A 17,991-nucleotide genomic window follows, 5' to 3' on the forward strand; every position below is an offset into this window, starting at 1 on the left:
GACTTGACTTTTGACCTCTCTCCCAACGAGCAGATTGATAAATTTTTCATTCCCCCCCTACCCTACGGTTAGCTCAATGTTTGACTGTCTAAATCAGAGGGCTCCAACCTTGGGAACTTTAAGACTTTTTTATTTATTATTTTTTTTATTTATTCTTTGTCCAATATACAATACATGTGGAAGAAAATAGACATTAAGTAGTATATATAGGGATAGTAAGTAAAAAAGAAAAGAAGTAGATGAGAGGGAGAGAATATATAAGATATATGAGATAAGGAAAGATAATTGGACAGGGGATGTTAGGCACATCAGTGCACTTATGTACGCCCCTTACTGGCCTCTTAGGAACCTGGAGAGGTCAATCGTGGAGAGTCTAAGGGAGAAATGTTGGGGGTTGGGAGTTGACACTATAGAGTCCGGTAATGAGTTCCACGCATCAACAACTCGATTGTTAAAGTCATATTTTTTACAGTCGAGTTTGGAGCGGTTAATATTAAGTTTGAATCTGTTGCGTGCTCTTGTGTTGTTGTGGTTGAAGGTGAAGTAGTCGTTGACCGGAAGGACATTGCAGCATATGATCTTGTGGGCAATACTTAAATCGTGTTTTAGGCGCCGCAGTTCTAAGCTTTCAAGACCCAGGATAGTTAGTCTATTTTCGTAAGGTATTCTGTTTCGAGTGGACTTCAACTCCCAGAATTCTTCAGTCAGCAAAACTGGGTGTTGAAGTCCACAAGTCTTAAAGTTGCCAAGGTTGGAGACCCTTGGTCTAAATCACAACTGATCTATGTTCAAGATTTGACCTACATTGCCTCTCTATCTTCCCTACAAGTTCTATTTCCATCCCATTATGACTTCCCCACTGTTATTTCTGGTCACCCAGCCATCCAAAATTTTTCATTGACCCTGCTTTTTCTCCTGAAAGCCAATGGAGACAAGTCCAGATGAAATATGCTGTCTCAAAAACAGCTTCACGGATTACATTTTCTTCCAGAAAGTTAAGGAATACATACTACTTCATCTGAGACTTGCTCGTCTTATTTATTGGCCTACTCAAATAGCACTTTCATGAACATCTTTTAGGACTCAAACAATGGAGGGACGCCTACTGTACTTCAATAACAGGATGAGTAAAAATCCCTAATTTTATTTTCATTATAGTTCCCTATCCAGAGGACAATATGGTGGTTGTAATAGCTAGCTACATTTTTTAAAAAAGGTAAGGGGATGAGGAGAAAACAGACCATAGGCAATGGAACTGAATTAGTCTATGATAAATCTACATACAGAATTTGACTGTGTTGTTCTGAAATGATACTGCTTGTCAAACAGGGTAATTGTTTAGAGGTGACTTTACCTTTGATGAGAATAATCTGTCATATTCTGGTCTGAGCTGTATCTGAGAAGGAAATAACAGGCGGCTTTACTAAGACACAATACCTGTGGATCCACTGATCGCAGCATGGGTGGTGTCCGAGCAGGCTGCACTCCGCTAATACTGAAGGATTCTGATCGAGGTGGAAGGTTTGGGTCAGAAATTCTGTTGGCCACCTTGTGGGGCATGGCTGGGGAACTTTGCCGGTTAAGTCTCGAACGTTCTTCCACCTGAAGCAAGAAGAGAAAAAACGAACGGTGAATTCAAGTTGTCTGAAGGCCTTGTCCGTAATATCTCTAAAAACCTGTAGAGCCATTTCCTCAGCCTGTATTTCCAATCAGCTATCCCAAAGACAAAAAGGACCGTTGTACCTACCTGAACGGTCTTCTCGCTGCACTGGAAGGAGAGTCCAACATGGGTAGTTAACCAATCTTATTGGTAGAGACTGAGTTAATTATTTACATATTAATTGGGTACCGCCCCCTTGTATCCCCCATGAGCTCAGTTTTAAAAACGAAGACAATGTAAGAGGATAACCAATATTTATTGTCAATAACCAACAACAACAAGGGCCTCCCAACACCGGCGTCCCTGAACTTCTGCAGTGCCGGGTGGGTTTGGACTCTCCTTCCAGTGCAGCGAGAAGACCGTTCAGGTAGGTACAACGGTCCTTCTCCACTGCAGCTGGAAGGAGAGTCCAACATGGGATATGCCAAAGATTAAGGCCCATGGGAGGGAGAAGGTCTTGTCAGGGACGTCGTGGAGGCACAAACTCGTTGCAAAACACGCCTTCCAAACGCTGCGTCCGCTGAAGCAAACGAATCCAACTTATAATGTTTAACAAAGGTGGTAGGGGCCGCCCATGTTGCGGCCTTGCAGATATCCTCGATGGATGCTTGCGTGGCCCAGGCAGCAGACGTGGCCGCGCTACGTGTTGAATGACCCGTCAGTCCCAATGGTGGGGTCTGGTTTCTAGCCTTGTAAGCCTCCGTGATACACTCCTTGAGCCATCGACTAATAGATTTGGAGGATAGTCCAAGTCCCATCTTGTGAGGTGAAAATGATATGAACAATTGCTCAGATTTCCTGAACGTCTCCGTACGCCTGATGTATATCTTCAGGGCTCGCCTGACGTCTATTTTGTGCCATCGCAACTCCGATGGGTGGTTCCCATGAGTACAAAAATCAGGAAGTATCAACTCTTGCTTCCTATGAAATGTAGAGTTTACCTTTGGTATAAAGGTGGGATCCAGTCTTAGTACAACCCTATCTGGGTAAAAGATACAGAGGTCCTGTCTGACTGATAAGGCCGCTATTTCCGACACTCTGCGTGCGGAGGTAATTGCGACCAGAAAAGCTGTTTTAATGGATAACAGTCGGAGAGATATGGTCCTCAACGGCTCAAAAGGTGGCTTTGTCAATGCTTTGAGAACTAACGAGAGGTCCCATGACGGAAACCTCCGGACTGGCGGGCTATGTTTATTTGTAGCTCCTCGTAGAAAGTCCCTCACCCACGGGTGAAATGTCAAGGAGCGTGCCTCTGGAACTTGTATCATAGTGGCGAGGGCTGCCACCTGCCTCTTTAAGGTGTTAGGGGCTAACCCCCGGTCTATTCCTTGCTGTAGGAACTCCAACACCGGAATAACTGATGTCTCCCTTGGATTCAGACGGTGCTGGTCACAGAACTTACAGAACGCTTGCCAAGTTGCTTGGTATATTCTTGACGTCGAAGGGCGACGTGCTGCCTGTATTGTATCAATGACCTTCTCTGGTAGCTTTTGTTGCCTCAGCCTGCTCCTCTCAAGTGCCACACGGTTAGATGTAGCCACTGGGGATCCGGATGTTGAAGGTTCCCCTGGCTGAGGGCGATGATCCGATCCGGAATCCTCCACGGTGTAGACACCGATAGTGCCACGAGGTCGGAGAACCAAGGGCGTCGAGGCCAGTGAGGTGCCACCAATAGCACTTCCGCTCTCTCCTCTAATATCTTCTCCACCACCCTGGGCAGGAGACTGGTGGGAGGAAAGGCATAAAGTAGACCCGGTGGCCAAGGGGAAAGAAGGGCATTGGTCCCTTCTGCCGCTGGGTCCGGAAAACGTGTGTAGAACCTGGGAAGTTGGGTATTCCGCTGGGTTGCAAACAAGTCCACGGATGGCATGCCGAATCTGTGTGTCAGCTGCTGGAAGATGTCGGGATCCAATCTCCACTCTGAGGGATCTAGAATGGCCCTGCTCAGCCAGTCCGCCTGAGTGTTGCTGATGCCAGCAATATGCTCGGCCGACAAGGATGCCAAGTTGGTCTCGGCCCAATTGAATAGACGGTTGGCCTCTGCCATGAGGCGTTGTGACTTCGTGCCCCCCTGATGATTCAGGTGGGCCCTGGTCGCAACATTGTCTGTCAGGACCCGCACGTGTCTGTCCCGCACTAGTGGGGTGAACGCTTGAAGGGCCAAGAACACTGCCTTCAATTCGAGGAAATTGATGTTGACCGGCTCCAAGTCCCTGTCCGACCAGAGGCCTTGGGCCATATGGTGTCCAATGTGTGCGCCCCATCCAAAAAGGCTGGCGTCCGTCGTGAGGGTTACTGGGCTTTGGAGTCGGAAGGTGGAACCCTTGCTTAAGGCTGGTGACGTCCACCATTCCAAGGACTCTCTGATTGTCCTTGGAACCCGGACCTTCCTGTTGCAGTGGCTCCTCCGGGCCCTCTGTGCTGGGAGCAAGAACCACTGTAGGTCCCTGATGTGGTGTCTTGCCCAGGGAACGATGCCGATGGCCGACACCAAGGTCCCCAGGATTTTGGATAATAACGCCAGGGAAACTCTCCTGTCGTGTCGGATGCTGGAGATTAGTTGTCGTATTGTGCGTTGTCTCTCCGGAGAGAGAGATACCGTGTTTGATATGGTATCTATGACTGCTCCAAGGTGGAGTAATCTGGTGGTGGGAGACAGGTGGCTTTTCTCCATATTGATTGTGAAACCGTGAGATACCAGTGATTGCACTGTCCTGTCTAAGTCCCTCCTGGCTCCCAATGGGGACCTGGACAAAACGATTATGTCGTCCAGGTAAGCCATCAGCCGAACAGATTTCTGGCGCAGGTCTGCCGTCAAAATGTCCAACAGTTTTGTGAAGGTTCGCGGGGCCGAGGAGAGGCCGAATGGCATGGCCCTGTACTGAAAATGTTCCCCCTCAGCGCAGAAGCGGAGGAACCGTCGATGACCTGGATGTATGGGCACATGGAGGTACGCTTCCTTGAGATCTATTGATGTTAACAGATCGTGGGAGCGTATGGATGCTATAATTGTTTGTAAGGAGTGCATTCGAAACCTCCTGTACTTTATGAAAACGTTCAGTTGCTTCAAGTTTAGTATGAGCCGGCAGCCTCCTGAGGCCTTGGGCACTATAAAGATCACTGAATAGAACCCCTTGCCCTCTTCCTGTCGGGGCACCGGCTCTATAGCATGAATGTCCAATAAATGCTTTATCTCCTCTCGGAGTTGTAGTCTCTTTTGTGAGTCCCGTATTGCGGGGCAATGAAGGAATCGTGATGGTGGGGACTGGACAAATTCCAGACGAAGTCCCTGTGAAACAGTGGCTAAGGCCCATTTGTCGGATGATGTGTGATGCCAGGAGAGACTGTAATGCTGAAGTTTCCCTCCTATTGGCATTCCGGCTGAGTCACTTGGAGCGACGAAAGCCTCTCTGGTTACCTCCTCGAAATGGCCGTCTCGATTGTTGGTAACCTCGGGGTCTGTCCTGAAAAGATCCCCGATCGGACCGAAAGGATGGTTGATTGTATTGGTTGTATTGACCCTGACCAAAGGATCTTTGGGTCTGTCCTGCACCTGTATTGGCTTCCCAGCGAGGGTTCTGGCGCCTCGTGTATGGCGTGAACCTGCGGTCTTGTCTCCTATTAGCCCTGGGGAGCACTTTCTTTTTGTCCCTGTCCTCAATGAGGACCTTCTCCAGACTCTCCCCAAAGAGCATGGAACCCTGGAAAGGGCTCGAGGCCAGCCTCCACTTTGATTTTAAGTCTGCTGGCCAATTCCGCAGCCAGAGAAGCCGTCGTGACGACATGGTGGTTGCCATGCTTCGAGCCGAGAACTTCGCCGCATGGAGGGTGGCGTCTGCTGAGAACTCCGCTGCCGCTCGCAGCTTGCTCAGGTCCTGCCGGAGTCGTCCGTCCTCAGGTCCGAGTCTGGCCTGCATTTCCTGCAGCCACATGATGGATGCTCTATTGATGAATGATGCTGCGGCAGCCGCTCTGAACCCCCAGCCAGACACCTGATGTGCCTTCCTCAGCAATATCTCAGCCTTCCTGTCTTCGGGTTTCAGGCTGTCGCCGGTTTCGGAAGGCACCAGCGCGCTGGACACCAGAGTCACCACTGGCTGGTCAATCGGCGGGAACTCCAGGAGTTTTTCGACCTCCTCGTCGAAGGTGTAAAACTTCCGTTCGATGTTTGAAGGCCCTTGTGCAGCCGCAGGGTGCTGCCAAGGCCGCTTAACTCCTTCTACAAATATGTGAGAGGCCGGAAAGTGTTCAGTCTCAGGCTGATCTTCCTTGAGGAGTGCCTCAGAAGTTTTTGTTGTGTCAGTAGGATCAGTTGCCTTAGGCGCTGCTGCGAGGTTCATCACCTGCTTGGCCTTACAGAGCAAGGTCCTGAATAGTGCGGGCTTAAACAGTCCCACCGATGGTGGCGGCTCCGGCATTGTCTCGTCCTCTGACCAATCATATTCTCTGTCACTCTCCTCAAACTGTGGTTCCTCCATCAGCGACCCCACGCCAGAAGGGGGCGGTACTGTCCATGTATTCCTTTCTGGAGCCTGTTGTGGGGGCTTCGCACTTTGTTGTGCCCCCGTAGCAATGCCCTGTGAGTATACGTTGGCAATGAGCTCCTGAAGGTCAGGTGTCATCTGTTGCCAAGGGCCAGAGGGACCCCTTAAGCCTGCTGCCGTAGGGGTAAACGTAGCTGAAGGTCCCTGTAGGCTTCTGACCGAGTGCCCTGCAGACCCCGGTCTGTTCCAAGAGGTGCCAGGGGATGGCATGGCCTGAGGTATAGGTACAAATTGTCTGTCAGGCGACCAGTCCCCTGTTAGCATGGCCCCAGTGGTCCCCAGGGGAGATTGGGAGGTCAGTTGTTCAGGGGTCATTTGTTGCCGCTGTGTAAGGGGCAGTCCCGAAGGAGATGGCTGCAGGGCCGCTTCCAGTTTCTTTTCAAGGGCCTTAATACGTTTTTCTGCTTCCTTCAATGAGGAGCTAGAAGATTGGGAGGCTTTTGTCTTGTCTTTTGCCTTCCCTTTGCCCTTATCCTTAGCGGCTGGGGAACTGCTTTTGTCAGTTCCTGCCTTCTCTTCCATTTTACTCACAGTTGGAGGATAATCCAAGTCTAATATTGCAGACCAGTAAACTTTTTGGCTCCACGCCCTTGCAAGTCACCTTAAAAATGGCGTCTCGGCACTTTGGCCTCTTGCGCATGCGCACTGGGGCTCATAACCCACTCTCGCGCCTTTTGCCGCCCGAATTTCCGGCTTTCGCGCCGGAATGGCCAAGATGGCGGCGCCCGTGCGCTTCGCGCTCTTTCTGGGCTCGCCGCTCTGCGCCCGCCTCAATGGCGATCCCCGCCAGGCTGGTCGCCCTGGCTCTCGCCTCCGCTGTCCAGAAAAACGCCTGGTGGTCTCAGCGGTCGCGCCGTTGTCTCGGCAGCGCCTGCGGCGTTATCGGCGGCTTTTTCTCTCCTCCGGCGGCGGCGGCTTCGGCGGCGGCTCCTTTCCAGCCGCCGAACAGCTGATCGCTCTTTCGGCTCGCCGCGCCGATCTCGGAGAGCGATTCCAAGCCTCCCAGTGGGGGGGGCGGACCCCCCCACCTTCGGCCGGCAGCCCTAGTGTGGCCTCGGAGGCCAGGGACTCCCAGGCTGGGTGCTCCTCTACGGGGTGTTCCCTCGGGGGGAATACAAAACCCCTGAGGAGAATCGTTGGGGGTGCTGCCCACGGAGGGCAGGTACCCCTTGTTGACTGTTCCACTGCTGCTAGCTGTGTCTGAAAAACAAAGCAGAAGATTAAACAGGTTCACAACATTTTTAAATATTTTTTTTTTTTTTACTATTTTTACGAATTTTTTAAATAAATTATTAGCTTTAATTAGCTCAAGATCAAACTCAGTAAGTCTCTACTCTTAGACTGAGTTTTTAAAACTGAGCTCATGGGGGATACAAGGGGGCGGTACCCAATTAATATGTAAATAATTAACTCAGTCTCTACCAATAAGATTGGTTAACTACCCATGTTGGACTCTCCTTCCAGCTGCAGTGGAGAATAATCCCTGCTAACTAGGAACTGTGGCTACTCTATAGGACTTTCATATTAATAAATAGCACAATAAAGTTTGTTACGGTTGCTCAGTTTATGAATTTTGTTCAAATCTAGTTCCACCTCCTGTCATGTAAATAAATATTCAATCAGCTTAATTTAAATTGTTTCCTAGTAATCAGCAAAAAGGCTAAAGTGTAGACGGAACAGATTGTAACTCAATAAACAGCAGTCAATCAAGTGACAAAAAGCAGTAAATGAATGCATACAAATGTAGGATAAATTTTCAAAACCTTTTTTACCTATTCCCCACCTTGGCAGAATTTAATCCAAATATATATATTCTCATATGAAAGTCCTTTTTTTTAAAAAAAGGTAACACAATAAACTATTATATTTTTATGCATTTGGCTCCTAATGTGTTTTGAGGATATACTTAGCAGGCTATATTTTAGATGTTGACTTTTTAAAATGGCTATACAGGTTTTGTGTATTTTCCTACGTGCCTTGATATAGCAGCCTTCCAGAACCTGCCCAAGCAGACAGATGGTATTTACCGCTCTCCAGAAGATTATAAATCAAAAGCAAGAGAAATTCATTTTTATGCCAGATTATACCAGCTGTGATCATAGATTCCTGCCATTCATAAATTTCATCTTTGGGAAATTTCCTGCTCTGAATCCAGCAGCAGAAAGAAGGAAAAGAAAACCCCACGAAAGAGCAACCGGTTAAGATGAAATGCAAAACGCAAAGCAGGCTTGTCTGCCCTCCCCTCCTTGGTGGCTCTTGTGATCCCGAGGACTTTACAGGGATGGGACTGCATAATGAAACCAAAAAGCAACTTACTGGATACACATACAGTACAACGAACAGCTTTTGGTTTCAAAAAAGCAAGTACAGCAATAAGAAGGCCAGAAGGTAACATCTATCCCAAGAAAAAGTAGAATCCCAAACTTTACATCAAAGCAGATTAAAACATGGCCCGTGTACCAAGATAAAAGGACAGTAAAGATTGCTGGAGGTTTAAAGCATTTTCCCCCTCTCAAGAGAGGCTACTTTACAGAATTTCTGTTGTTCCAGTCTTCTACCAATGAGATTGCAATAATCATCCATTGTTCTGGTATAATATAGGTAGTTGTTGAAAACCTGAATTACAGCACTGGTCCACCTACTTCCGAATTATCTAAACCAGGGGTCTCCAACCTTGGCAACTTTAATACTTGTGGACTTCAACTCCCAGAATTCCTCAGCCACCTTAAAGTGTTACAAGTTGCCAAGGTTGGAGACCCCTGATCTAAACTGTTTTGGTAGGAATCTTTCCTAAACCTAGCTAAAAGTTGTAGGGGCTTCATTACTGGAGGTTTTTAAGAAGAGACTGGATAGCCACATGTCTGAAATGGTATAGGATAGGGTCTCCTGCTTGAGCAGGGGGTTGGACTAGAAGACCTCCAAGGTCCCTTCCAGCTCTATTCTAATTGATTGATCGATTGATTGATTGAACTGTGTATGCCCCTAATCTATGAAGAGATACATCCAAATGGCTGAACTCAAAGGTGGCATATCCTGAATGAAATTACACAGAAATGCCAAAAGGAGTCTTTATACATTTTAAAGGAGTGTAAAGTTTAAGTACAAAGCTTAAAGTAGCAAAGCTTTGAGACATCCTAGTTTTAAAGGCTCTCAAATTCTTGGATTACCACTTGAGTTCAAGGAGGTGCTTGATCTCTTTTGAGGCCATGAGCATCAAAACAAATGTTAAAATGCTTTCAGTAAGAAATGGAATGATACACTAATATGAACACATGTAATAATTATCAGAGTTAGAATCCAGTGGGATAGCTTGATTAAGAATTATGCCAACAATAAAACTCTTTCAGACAAAATATAATAACAGATTAGAATCAACTGTGAGTGATAATCAGGAAGTTTTTAATTTGTTGGATACCTGTATTTATTTATTTTTGTTCTAATACACCCTCACCACCACCAATGGATTGCTTACCAACCTTCGACGGTGCTCTTAGTCTGACAATGCTATAAAAAAGGTTTACAAGGTAAAACAAGGTCTAAATAGATAGGACAATGTTGTTTGGTTATCCTTAGGATGTCAAATGCAAGACATGTGATTGTGAGCTGTTTTGCAACTGCCTAGTTGCCTTTGTTATGTTCAAAAAGTGGTGGAAGAACCCTTCTTTGAAAAAAATAAAATGAGAGGGAATGGTTCTTGACTCATTTTCCCAGTTCTGAGAAATAGCAGCAGCACTTAGACTTATATACCGCTTCACAGTGCTTTACAGCCCTCTCTAAATGGTTTACGGAGTCAGAATATTGCCCCAACAATGTGGGTCCTGATTTTACCCATCTCAGAAGGATGGAAGGTTGAATCAACCTTGAGCCTGGCGGGATTTGAACTGCCAAATTGCAGTCAGCAGAAGCAACCTGCAGTACTGCACTCTAACCACATGCCACCACAGCACCAAACCTAGAAGAATAGCTTTTAAAAAGGCAGGAATTGGAGAGGACAAAGCAAAAACATATGGCTTGTAATGTCCTACATTCAATGCCCTGCCCCTCCTCTCTTAGTGAAAGGAAATAAATTACTTAATGTTGCAAATAATAAAATACCTGTACATGGTTGACATGGCTTTATACTGCAATATCTGAGCCAGAAAGTAATTCAAAATGTTGTTTGATCCTATGACAATTATGTTTGCTTGTTTATTTTTAACTTCAATTCTTGTTTGCCATCCTCCAAATGACTATGAAGCAACACTAAGCTGCCAAAATAGTCAAGCCCACATAGTATATTCTCCAGTCCCAGAGGTAATGAAACAGTGCATTCTGGGGTGCTATACAATCATTAAATATCGGACCGAACCAGAGCTGGCAGCAAATTAACACAGAATATCATGATTAAAACAACCTATGAACTAGGATGTCGTCACCAAAATTTCAAGCGCTTTGTTATTTAACGGGCTTTATGTGGTACAACGCTTTGCTTAATTAAATCAGCTTTCAAGTGGCAATGTTTATGATAAAGGAATCTAGACTGAGCTGGAAGGTGCTTTCTTCTTATATGCTCAAAGTCACTAAATAGATTTCCCTGGATTGTTTTAGGCCAAACCTCTACGAATTTTGTCAATACAGGTTTGCCACTCACCTACTGGCAAATTTACTTCTACATGCTTCTGGGGAATTTTAGATAAAATACTATTATCTATGCCTAGGTCAAGAAGGCTGCCTGAGGATGCAAACAGAGTCTACCCATTGCCACCAATTATTACAAATTTGTATGATCTAAATTAAAAGTCAATATACACAGTCTTTTATTAATACTGTGGCACCTTGTCATACGAACCCCTCGTCATACAAACTTTTCGAGATACGAACCCGGGGTTTGGGATTTTTTTTGCATCTTCTTATGAACTTTTTTCGCCTTACGAACCCCCCGCCGCCGCAGGGATGCCCCGCCTCCAGACTTCCGTTGCAAGCAAAGTGCCCGTTTTTGCGATCCTGGGATTCCCCTGAGGCTCCCCTCCATGGGAAATCCCACCTCCTGACTTCTGCATTTTTGCGATGCTGTAGGGAAATCCCAGGAGGGGAATCCCAGGATCGCAAAAATGGGCACTCCACTAGCAACGGAAGTCCGGAGGTGGGGTTTCCCAGTGAGGGAAGCCTCAGCAAAATCACACCATCGCAAAAACACGGAAGTCCTCATAACCCCACCTCTGGACTTCTGTGTTTTTGCGATGGTGCAATTTCGCTGAGGCTCCCCTTGCTGGGAAACCCCACCTCTGGACTTCCGTTGCCAGCGGAGCGCCCATTTTTGCAATCCTGGGATTCCCTTCCTGGGATTTCCCTACAGCATCACAAAAATGCAGAAGTCTGGAGGTGGTGTTTCCCATGGAGGGGATCTTCAGGGGAATCCCACCAGTACAAAAACGGGCACTTTGGCTTGACAAAGGGGTAAATTTTGGGCTTGCATGCATTAATCGGTTTTCCATTGATTCCTATGAGAAACATTGTTTCGTCTTACGAACTTTTCACCTTACGAACCTCATCCCGGAACCAATTAAGTTCGTAAGACAAGGTATCACTGTACAGTGGTACCTCAAGATACGAACCCCTCGTCTTACGAACAACTCAAGATACGAACCCGGGGTTCAGAAAAAATTTGCCTCTTCTTACGAACTTTTTTCGTGATACGAACGCCAAACCCGAACTTCCGGGTTTGGCGTTCGGAGGCTGCTGGGAAGCCCCCCAGCCCGGCTGTCACCTTTTAAAACAGCCGCGCGGCTTTCCAGCAGCCTCCGAATGCCAAACCCGGAAGTTCGGGTTTGGCGTTCGTATCACGAAAAAAGTTCGTAAGAAGAGGCAAATTTTTTCTGAACCGTTCGGAGGCTGCTGGGAAGCCGCGCGGCTGTTTTAAAAGGTGACAGCCGGGCGGCGGGGCTTTCCAGCAGCCTCCGAACGCCAAACCCGGAAGTTCGGGTTTGGCGTTCGTATCACGAAAAAAGTTCGTAAGAAGAGGCAAATTTTTTCTGAACCGTTCGGAGGCTGCTGGGAAGCCGCGCGGCTGTTTTAAAAGGTCACAGCCGGGCTGGGGGGGGTTGCTGGGAAGCCCCCCAGCCCGGCTGTGACATTTTAAAACAGCCGCGCGGCTTCCCAGCCGTCTCCTGAAGCCGAACGCCAAACCCAAACTTCCGCGTTTGGCGTTCAGAGGCTGCTGGAAAGCCACGCGGCTGTTTTAAAAGGTCACAGCCGGGCTGGGGGGGTTTGCTGGGAAGCCCCCCAGCCCGGCTGTGACATTTTAAAACAGCCGCGCGGCTTCCCAGCCGTCTCCCGAAGCCGAACGCCAAACCCAAACTTCCGCATTTGGCGTTCACAGGCTGCTGGAAAGCCACGCGGCTGTTTTAAAAGGTCACAGCTGGGCTGGGGGGGGGGTTGCTGGGAAGCCCCCCAGCCCGGCTGGGAAGCCGCACGGCCGTTTTAAAAGGTCACAGCCGGGCTGGGGGGGGTTTGCTGGGAAGCCCCCCAGCCGGGCTGTGACATTTTAAAACAGCCGCGCAGCTTCCCAGCCGTCTCCCGAAGCCGAACGCCAAACCCAAACTTCCGCGTTTGGCGTTCAGAGGCTGCTGGAAAGCCGCACGGCTGTTTTAAAAGGTCACAGCTGGGCGGCAGCGGTTTTTTTGCGGGTTTTTTTTTTGGTTGCACGGATTAATTGACTTTACATTGTTTCCTATGGGAAACAATGTTTCGTCTTACGAACCTTTCGTGTTACGAACCTCCCCCTGGAACCAATTAGGTTCGTATCTTGAGGTTCCACTGTATTTCCAACCTATCATTTACCCTGTCCCATTCTTCTGCCCAATACAATCATCCACCAAACACTCACTGAGACTGTACATAAAATTTATTTTTAACTATGAGATATACTTATACAATATTACCTATCAACACTCCACTTTTAACAGTATTTCAGTCACACACAGCAACACACACTCGGGACTCAAGTTCTGAAGATCTCATTCACAACAAATTCATTGAGTGCAGATTTTATTTCATCTCCTCAGATCTTTACAGCGGGGGGTGAAATTCAACATTTCCCCCTCCTGTCTCTGTGGGCAAAGCATGGTGGAGTGGCAGTAGAAGGATACTGCAAAATCTCCATCCCCTTCCTACTCCGGGGCCAGGCAGAGGTGGTATCTGGCGGTTCTCTGAACTACTCAGAACTTCTGCTACCAGTTCTCCAGAACCCGCTGAATTTAACTCCTGCTTTACACTGACCTAAGAAAAAGCTGACCCAAAAGGTATTGTTTCATGACACACCAACACTTTGCACACTTGTAAAAGCTTTCACTGTTGCTTATAAACTTTGGTAAACAGTTGAACAAACCACACTTTGGAGTAAAAGCAGTTTAACTTTTATTTAAGTTGTAATTCGTCTTAGCAGCAGTGGGAATACATATAAAGGTCCCTAACTCCCTCACTGCCACCGATTGTTAAAAAGAAAAAAGCGTTTTACAATCTAAATTCAAAGTTACACCACCTCTTCTATTAACATTCCCAACCAATGGTTTAAAATAAGCAGTTGATTTTTTTCTTTTAATTGAAATATAAAACAGCCCGCCCTTCCCTGACTGCCATGCTCACACAAAAAAATACATATTTTGGTGGAGGAAACCCCAGAAAAAAGAAAGATGCCAGCAGCAGCCAGATACGAACCATGTCAGATTACAGATAAGAAAAAGGTTTATTTTTTTCATATCCTCCCACGGCAGCAGCTAATTAAAGCCGCAACTAGTGTTTGATAATCGTAAGAATATTTGGGGTCTGCATAACCTTTGCTTATGCTCATAAAAGGATATGATCTCTTGAAAACTGTCCTTTAATTGAGACTACTTCATCGTTAAAATGCTTTTATTAGATTTTGGAGATAAAGTAGAACGCACGGAATAACTTTCGGCTATTACCTTTTTCTAGCAGGATCAAAATAAGTTAAAACTAGCTGCAAACAACCATCTTTCCAATGCACTCCGGAGTTTCTTGGTTGCCTGGGGTCCTTTTTCTGATCCTCTACAACAGGAGCAGAAAAAGGACCATAGGCAACCAAGAAACTCCGGAGTGCATTGGAAAGATGGCTGTTTGCAGCTAGTTTTAACTTATTTTGATCCTGCTAGAAAAAGGTAATAGCCGAAAGTTATTCTGTGCATTCTACTTCTACATATTTCGTGCAGAAGGATTTAAACCTAAGGTGCCTTTGAAAGCTGACAAGATTCACTGGGCTTCTTTGCTTAAGCAAAGCAAAGGAAAGGAAAAGAAAACAAAGTAAAGCAAAGCAAAATTTTCTTTTGGTTTGCTTTGGAATTCAGAGAATATGAACTTGAACAGCAAAAGAGGTTAGTATATTTTGCAGAAGGTATTGAACAAAGGAATAATAGAGTTGGAAGGGACCTCAGAGGCCTTCTAGTCCAACCCCCTGCTCAAACAGGAAATCCTATATCAGTGATGGTGAATCTATGGCACGTGTGGGGCATTGCCCTATATCAGCTCCAGTGCACATGCAGTTAATTTTCAGCCTTGGGAAAGGCAGTTTCACCCTCCAGACGCTTCAAGGAAGCTTCCCTGAAGCTCCAAAGTGCAAAAAATGGTCCAACTGGCAAACTGAAAGTTTGGAAAAGTGGACTTCCGGTTTGCCCATTGTGCTTTTTTTTTTTTTTTGGACGCTGGAGGCTTTAGGGAAGCTTCCTGAATCCCCAGAGTGCAAAAAATAGCCCAAAGGGCAAACCAGAAGCCCATTTTTCTGAACTTCCGGTTTGCCCATTTGGTTGTTTTTTCACCATCCCAGGCTTCATTGAAGCCTGTGTGCATGCGAGGGGGCTGGAGGGGGTTGTGCGCATGTGCAGGGGCAGCACAGGGTGGTGGTGGTGCACATGGGTGGTGGGGGGAAGGAATTGGTGTGTGCATGTGCTAGCGCAGGCACTTTCCCCTTTGGCACGCATAAGAACATAAGGAGAGCCATGCTGAATCAGGCCAAAGTCCATTGAGTCCAGCATTATGTGTCACACAGTGGCCCACCAATTGTACATGGGGATCTTGAGCAGAAAGAGAAGGCAAGACCCTCCCTTTCCCTTGACCCCCAACAAATGGTACTCAAGGGAATCCTGCCTGCCTCAACCAACATAGAGGCGGCACATGGACATCCGTTTCAATAACCACCGATACACTTGGCATCCATGAATCTGTCTAATCCTGCCTTGAAGCTATACAGGCTGACAGCTGTCACTACCTCTTCTGGAAGTGAATTCCATAAACCAAAAAAGGTTCACCATCACTGCCCTCTATAATTTCAGACAAACAGGTTGTCCAGTCTTTTTTTTGAAAGCCTTCAGGAATGGAGCACTTTATAATTTCTGGAGGCAAGCTGTCCCATTGGTTAATTGTTCTCACTGTTAGGAAATTTCTCCTTAGTTCTAGGTTACTTCTCCTCTTGGTTAGTTTCCAACCAATGTTTCTCATCTTGACTTTTGGTGCTTTGGAAAATAGTCTGACCCCTTCGTCTTTGTAGGAGCCCCTCAAATATTGGAACAGTGCTATCATGTCTCCCCCACTGTCCTTCTTGTCATTAGAAAGGAATCTTCAAAATTCTCAAGTTCTTAATTCTTAACTATCAGTACACTATCCTAAACTTCCAACAAGAAAGGAGTTGAGAAACAGATACACAAATAGCAGGATAGGGAAAAAGATCCCTTGAACTTCATGCTGAGATGCTCCACAAAACCTTCAATATGTTTTGAATATACAGTATAAAGTGCCCATTGAGTTTAGGGCAAACGTCAGACTGGTAACTCAGAATTATGTTTTGCTACTGGGAATTAAAGTTGGTTTTTTCCCCTAATAATATCTGATAAGAAGTAAAAGACCTAAACCTACAGATTCATAATGGATTTGAAAATCCATCAGTAGGCTAATATATTGAGTCTTAAGAAAGCAGTTAAACTTTTATATTTAAGCAGTTAAATAAAATATTTTCAATGAGCTCGAATACCTACACTCAAAGCAAAATAGTAAAAAAAAAAAGAGTTTGCTTCTGGAAAGGTTGAATGAAAATATCACCTTGTACGAGTGTTGAAAATATAACAAGATTTATATTCTTCCAAAAGACTAGAATGTGTGTCTGTATTTTTTTAAAATAATCTTGAAATAACAGGGATCTGTAAGTGTGTGTGTGCATTTGCTTTTAATAACAATATTTTGAAAAGATATATTGATAATATAAAGAAAATGCCAAGCATTGCATTTGTATTAGTAATAAAGCATTCATTTATTAATTATTCTCTTGCACTGATATCATATGGTAAGAGGGAAAGTTAGGTCTTCCCCTAATATGGAAAGAAGCTATTTATATATTCAATTATTCATTCTATATGCTGCCTTTTTATTCAGACAGTAGGAGAGGATCCATGTGCAGTGATAGATTATAACATGGAAGATCTCAGAGGAATCTGGTAATCTGGCTAAACTAGTTATGTAACAACTGATGGGAGACTATGGACATTTTTAAGATAATGCAGTGATACAAAATAAAAAACCCCAAAAGCATTTAGTAAGAGCTAAAGATGCACCAACATCTTATGCATTTGGATAGGGCAATTTGTGAAATCCAAAAGTTAAATTGGGAAACAAAATAGAAAATATTGGAATGACAAATTACTTTGGCACATTACAATGGCAAACCACTATCTTATCCCATGAAGAAAACTATATGACTGTAAGTCAATAGAGGTTGTAAGTCGATAGAAACAAGTTACGGTTTTGGCCTGAAACCATGGACAGTTGCAAATAGCATTGCGACAAAATATATTGCATGGAGTAACAAAATGAGTTGAAAATATTAAATCTTAAAAAGAAGGGAAACAAAGTTATTCCTTCTTTTTAATTATTCTCCTAATTTGCACTAGATATATATATATATATATAGAGAGAGAAAACACCTAAATACAACCCTTGTTAATTTATTTTATGTTCTTCCCAAAAGAGAGAAAACATCTGCTGGATTTTTAAATTCAAATTTAACAGAAAACAGCAGATTGAGAATGAACAATTTTAAGTTCCTTTCAAAACTACAGAATATAGCTAGGCTACTTAGTTACTGAGTACCAAGGAAAGATTGACAAGAGCATTTTGCCAGCATTTGGTCATGTTTAATTAGAAACATAAGAATGGATGGAACAATGGAATGCTGTTATCAAATTAAATCAGCTAAGTTTTGCCAGATGTATGCGTATAAATGAGATTAAAAATATAACATGTTACGTGAAATATAATTCATGTTTAGATACTGCACTTATGCACTGTAGCAGATACTATGTTAGAGGAGAGAAGAGCTGGAGTATCTTTTAATAACATATCTCCTGTTCATAGTTACAACTACTCAAATGGTAAATGATTAGCAACTCAAAGCAAAATGACAACAAAAAAAATCTTCGCTGGCTGCTATTTGTTTCAGAAACGCTATAAACTTTTTGATAAACCCTAGTTATAGAATGAGAGAACTGGTAATACAGTGGTACATCTACATAAGAACGCTTCTATTTACGAACTTTTCTAGATAAGAACTGGATGTTCAAGATTTTTTTGCCTCTTCTCAAGAGCCACTTTCCACTTACAAACCCGACCCTCCAAAACTGTAACCGGAAAAGGCAGGGAGAAACCTCCATGGGGCCTCTCTAGGAATCTCCTGGGAGGAAGCAGGGCCAGAAAAGGCAGGGAGAATCCTCTGTGGGGCCTCTCTAGGAATCTCCTGGGAGAAAACAG

The 17,991-nt window shown here is 45.1% G+C and overlaps 1 protein-coding gene across 9 annotated transcripts in view; it reads right to left on the bottom strand.

Moving 5' to 3' along the window:
* TNIK (TRAF2 and NCK interacting kinase) overlaps positions 1 to 17,991 on the bottom strand; it is a 420,651-nt gene that overhangs the window by 78,949 nt on the left and 323,711 nt on the right. For all 9 annotated transcript variants that reach the window (XM_070753635.1, XM_070753632.1, XM_070753630.1 and 6 more), the window contains one exon: positions 1,438 to 1,602. In XM_070753635.1, the coding sequence (XP_070609736.1) occupies positions 1,438 to 1,602 (165 nt within the window). The remainder of the gene's footprint in view (positions 1 to 1,437; positions 1,603 to 17,991) is intronic.

Source organism: Erythrolamprus reginae, chromosome 5 (genome assembly GCF_031021105.1).
Source record: "Erythrolamprus reginae isolate rEryReg1 chromosome 5, rEryReg1.hap1, whole genome shotgun sequence".
NCBI classification, from domain to species: Eukaryota; Metazoa; Chordata; class Lepidosauria; order Squamata; family Dipsadidae; genus Erythrolamprus; species Erythrolamprus reginae.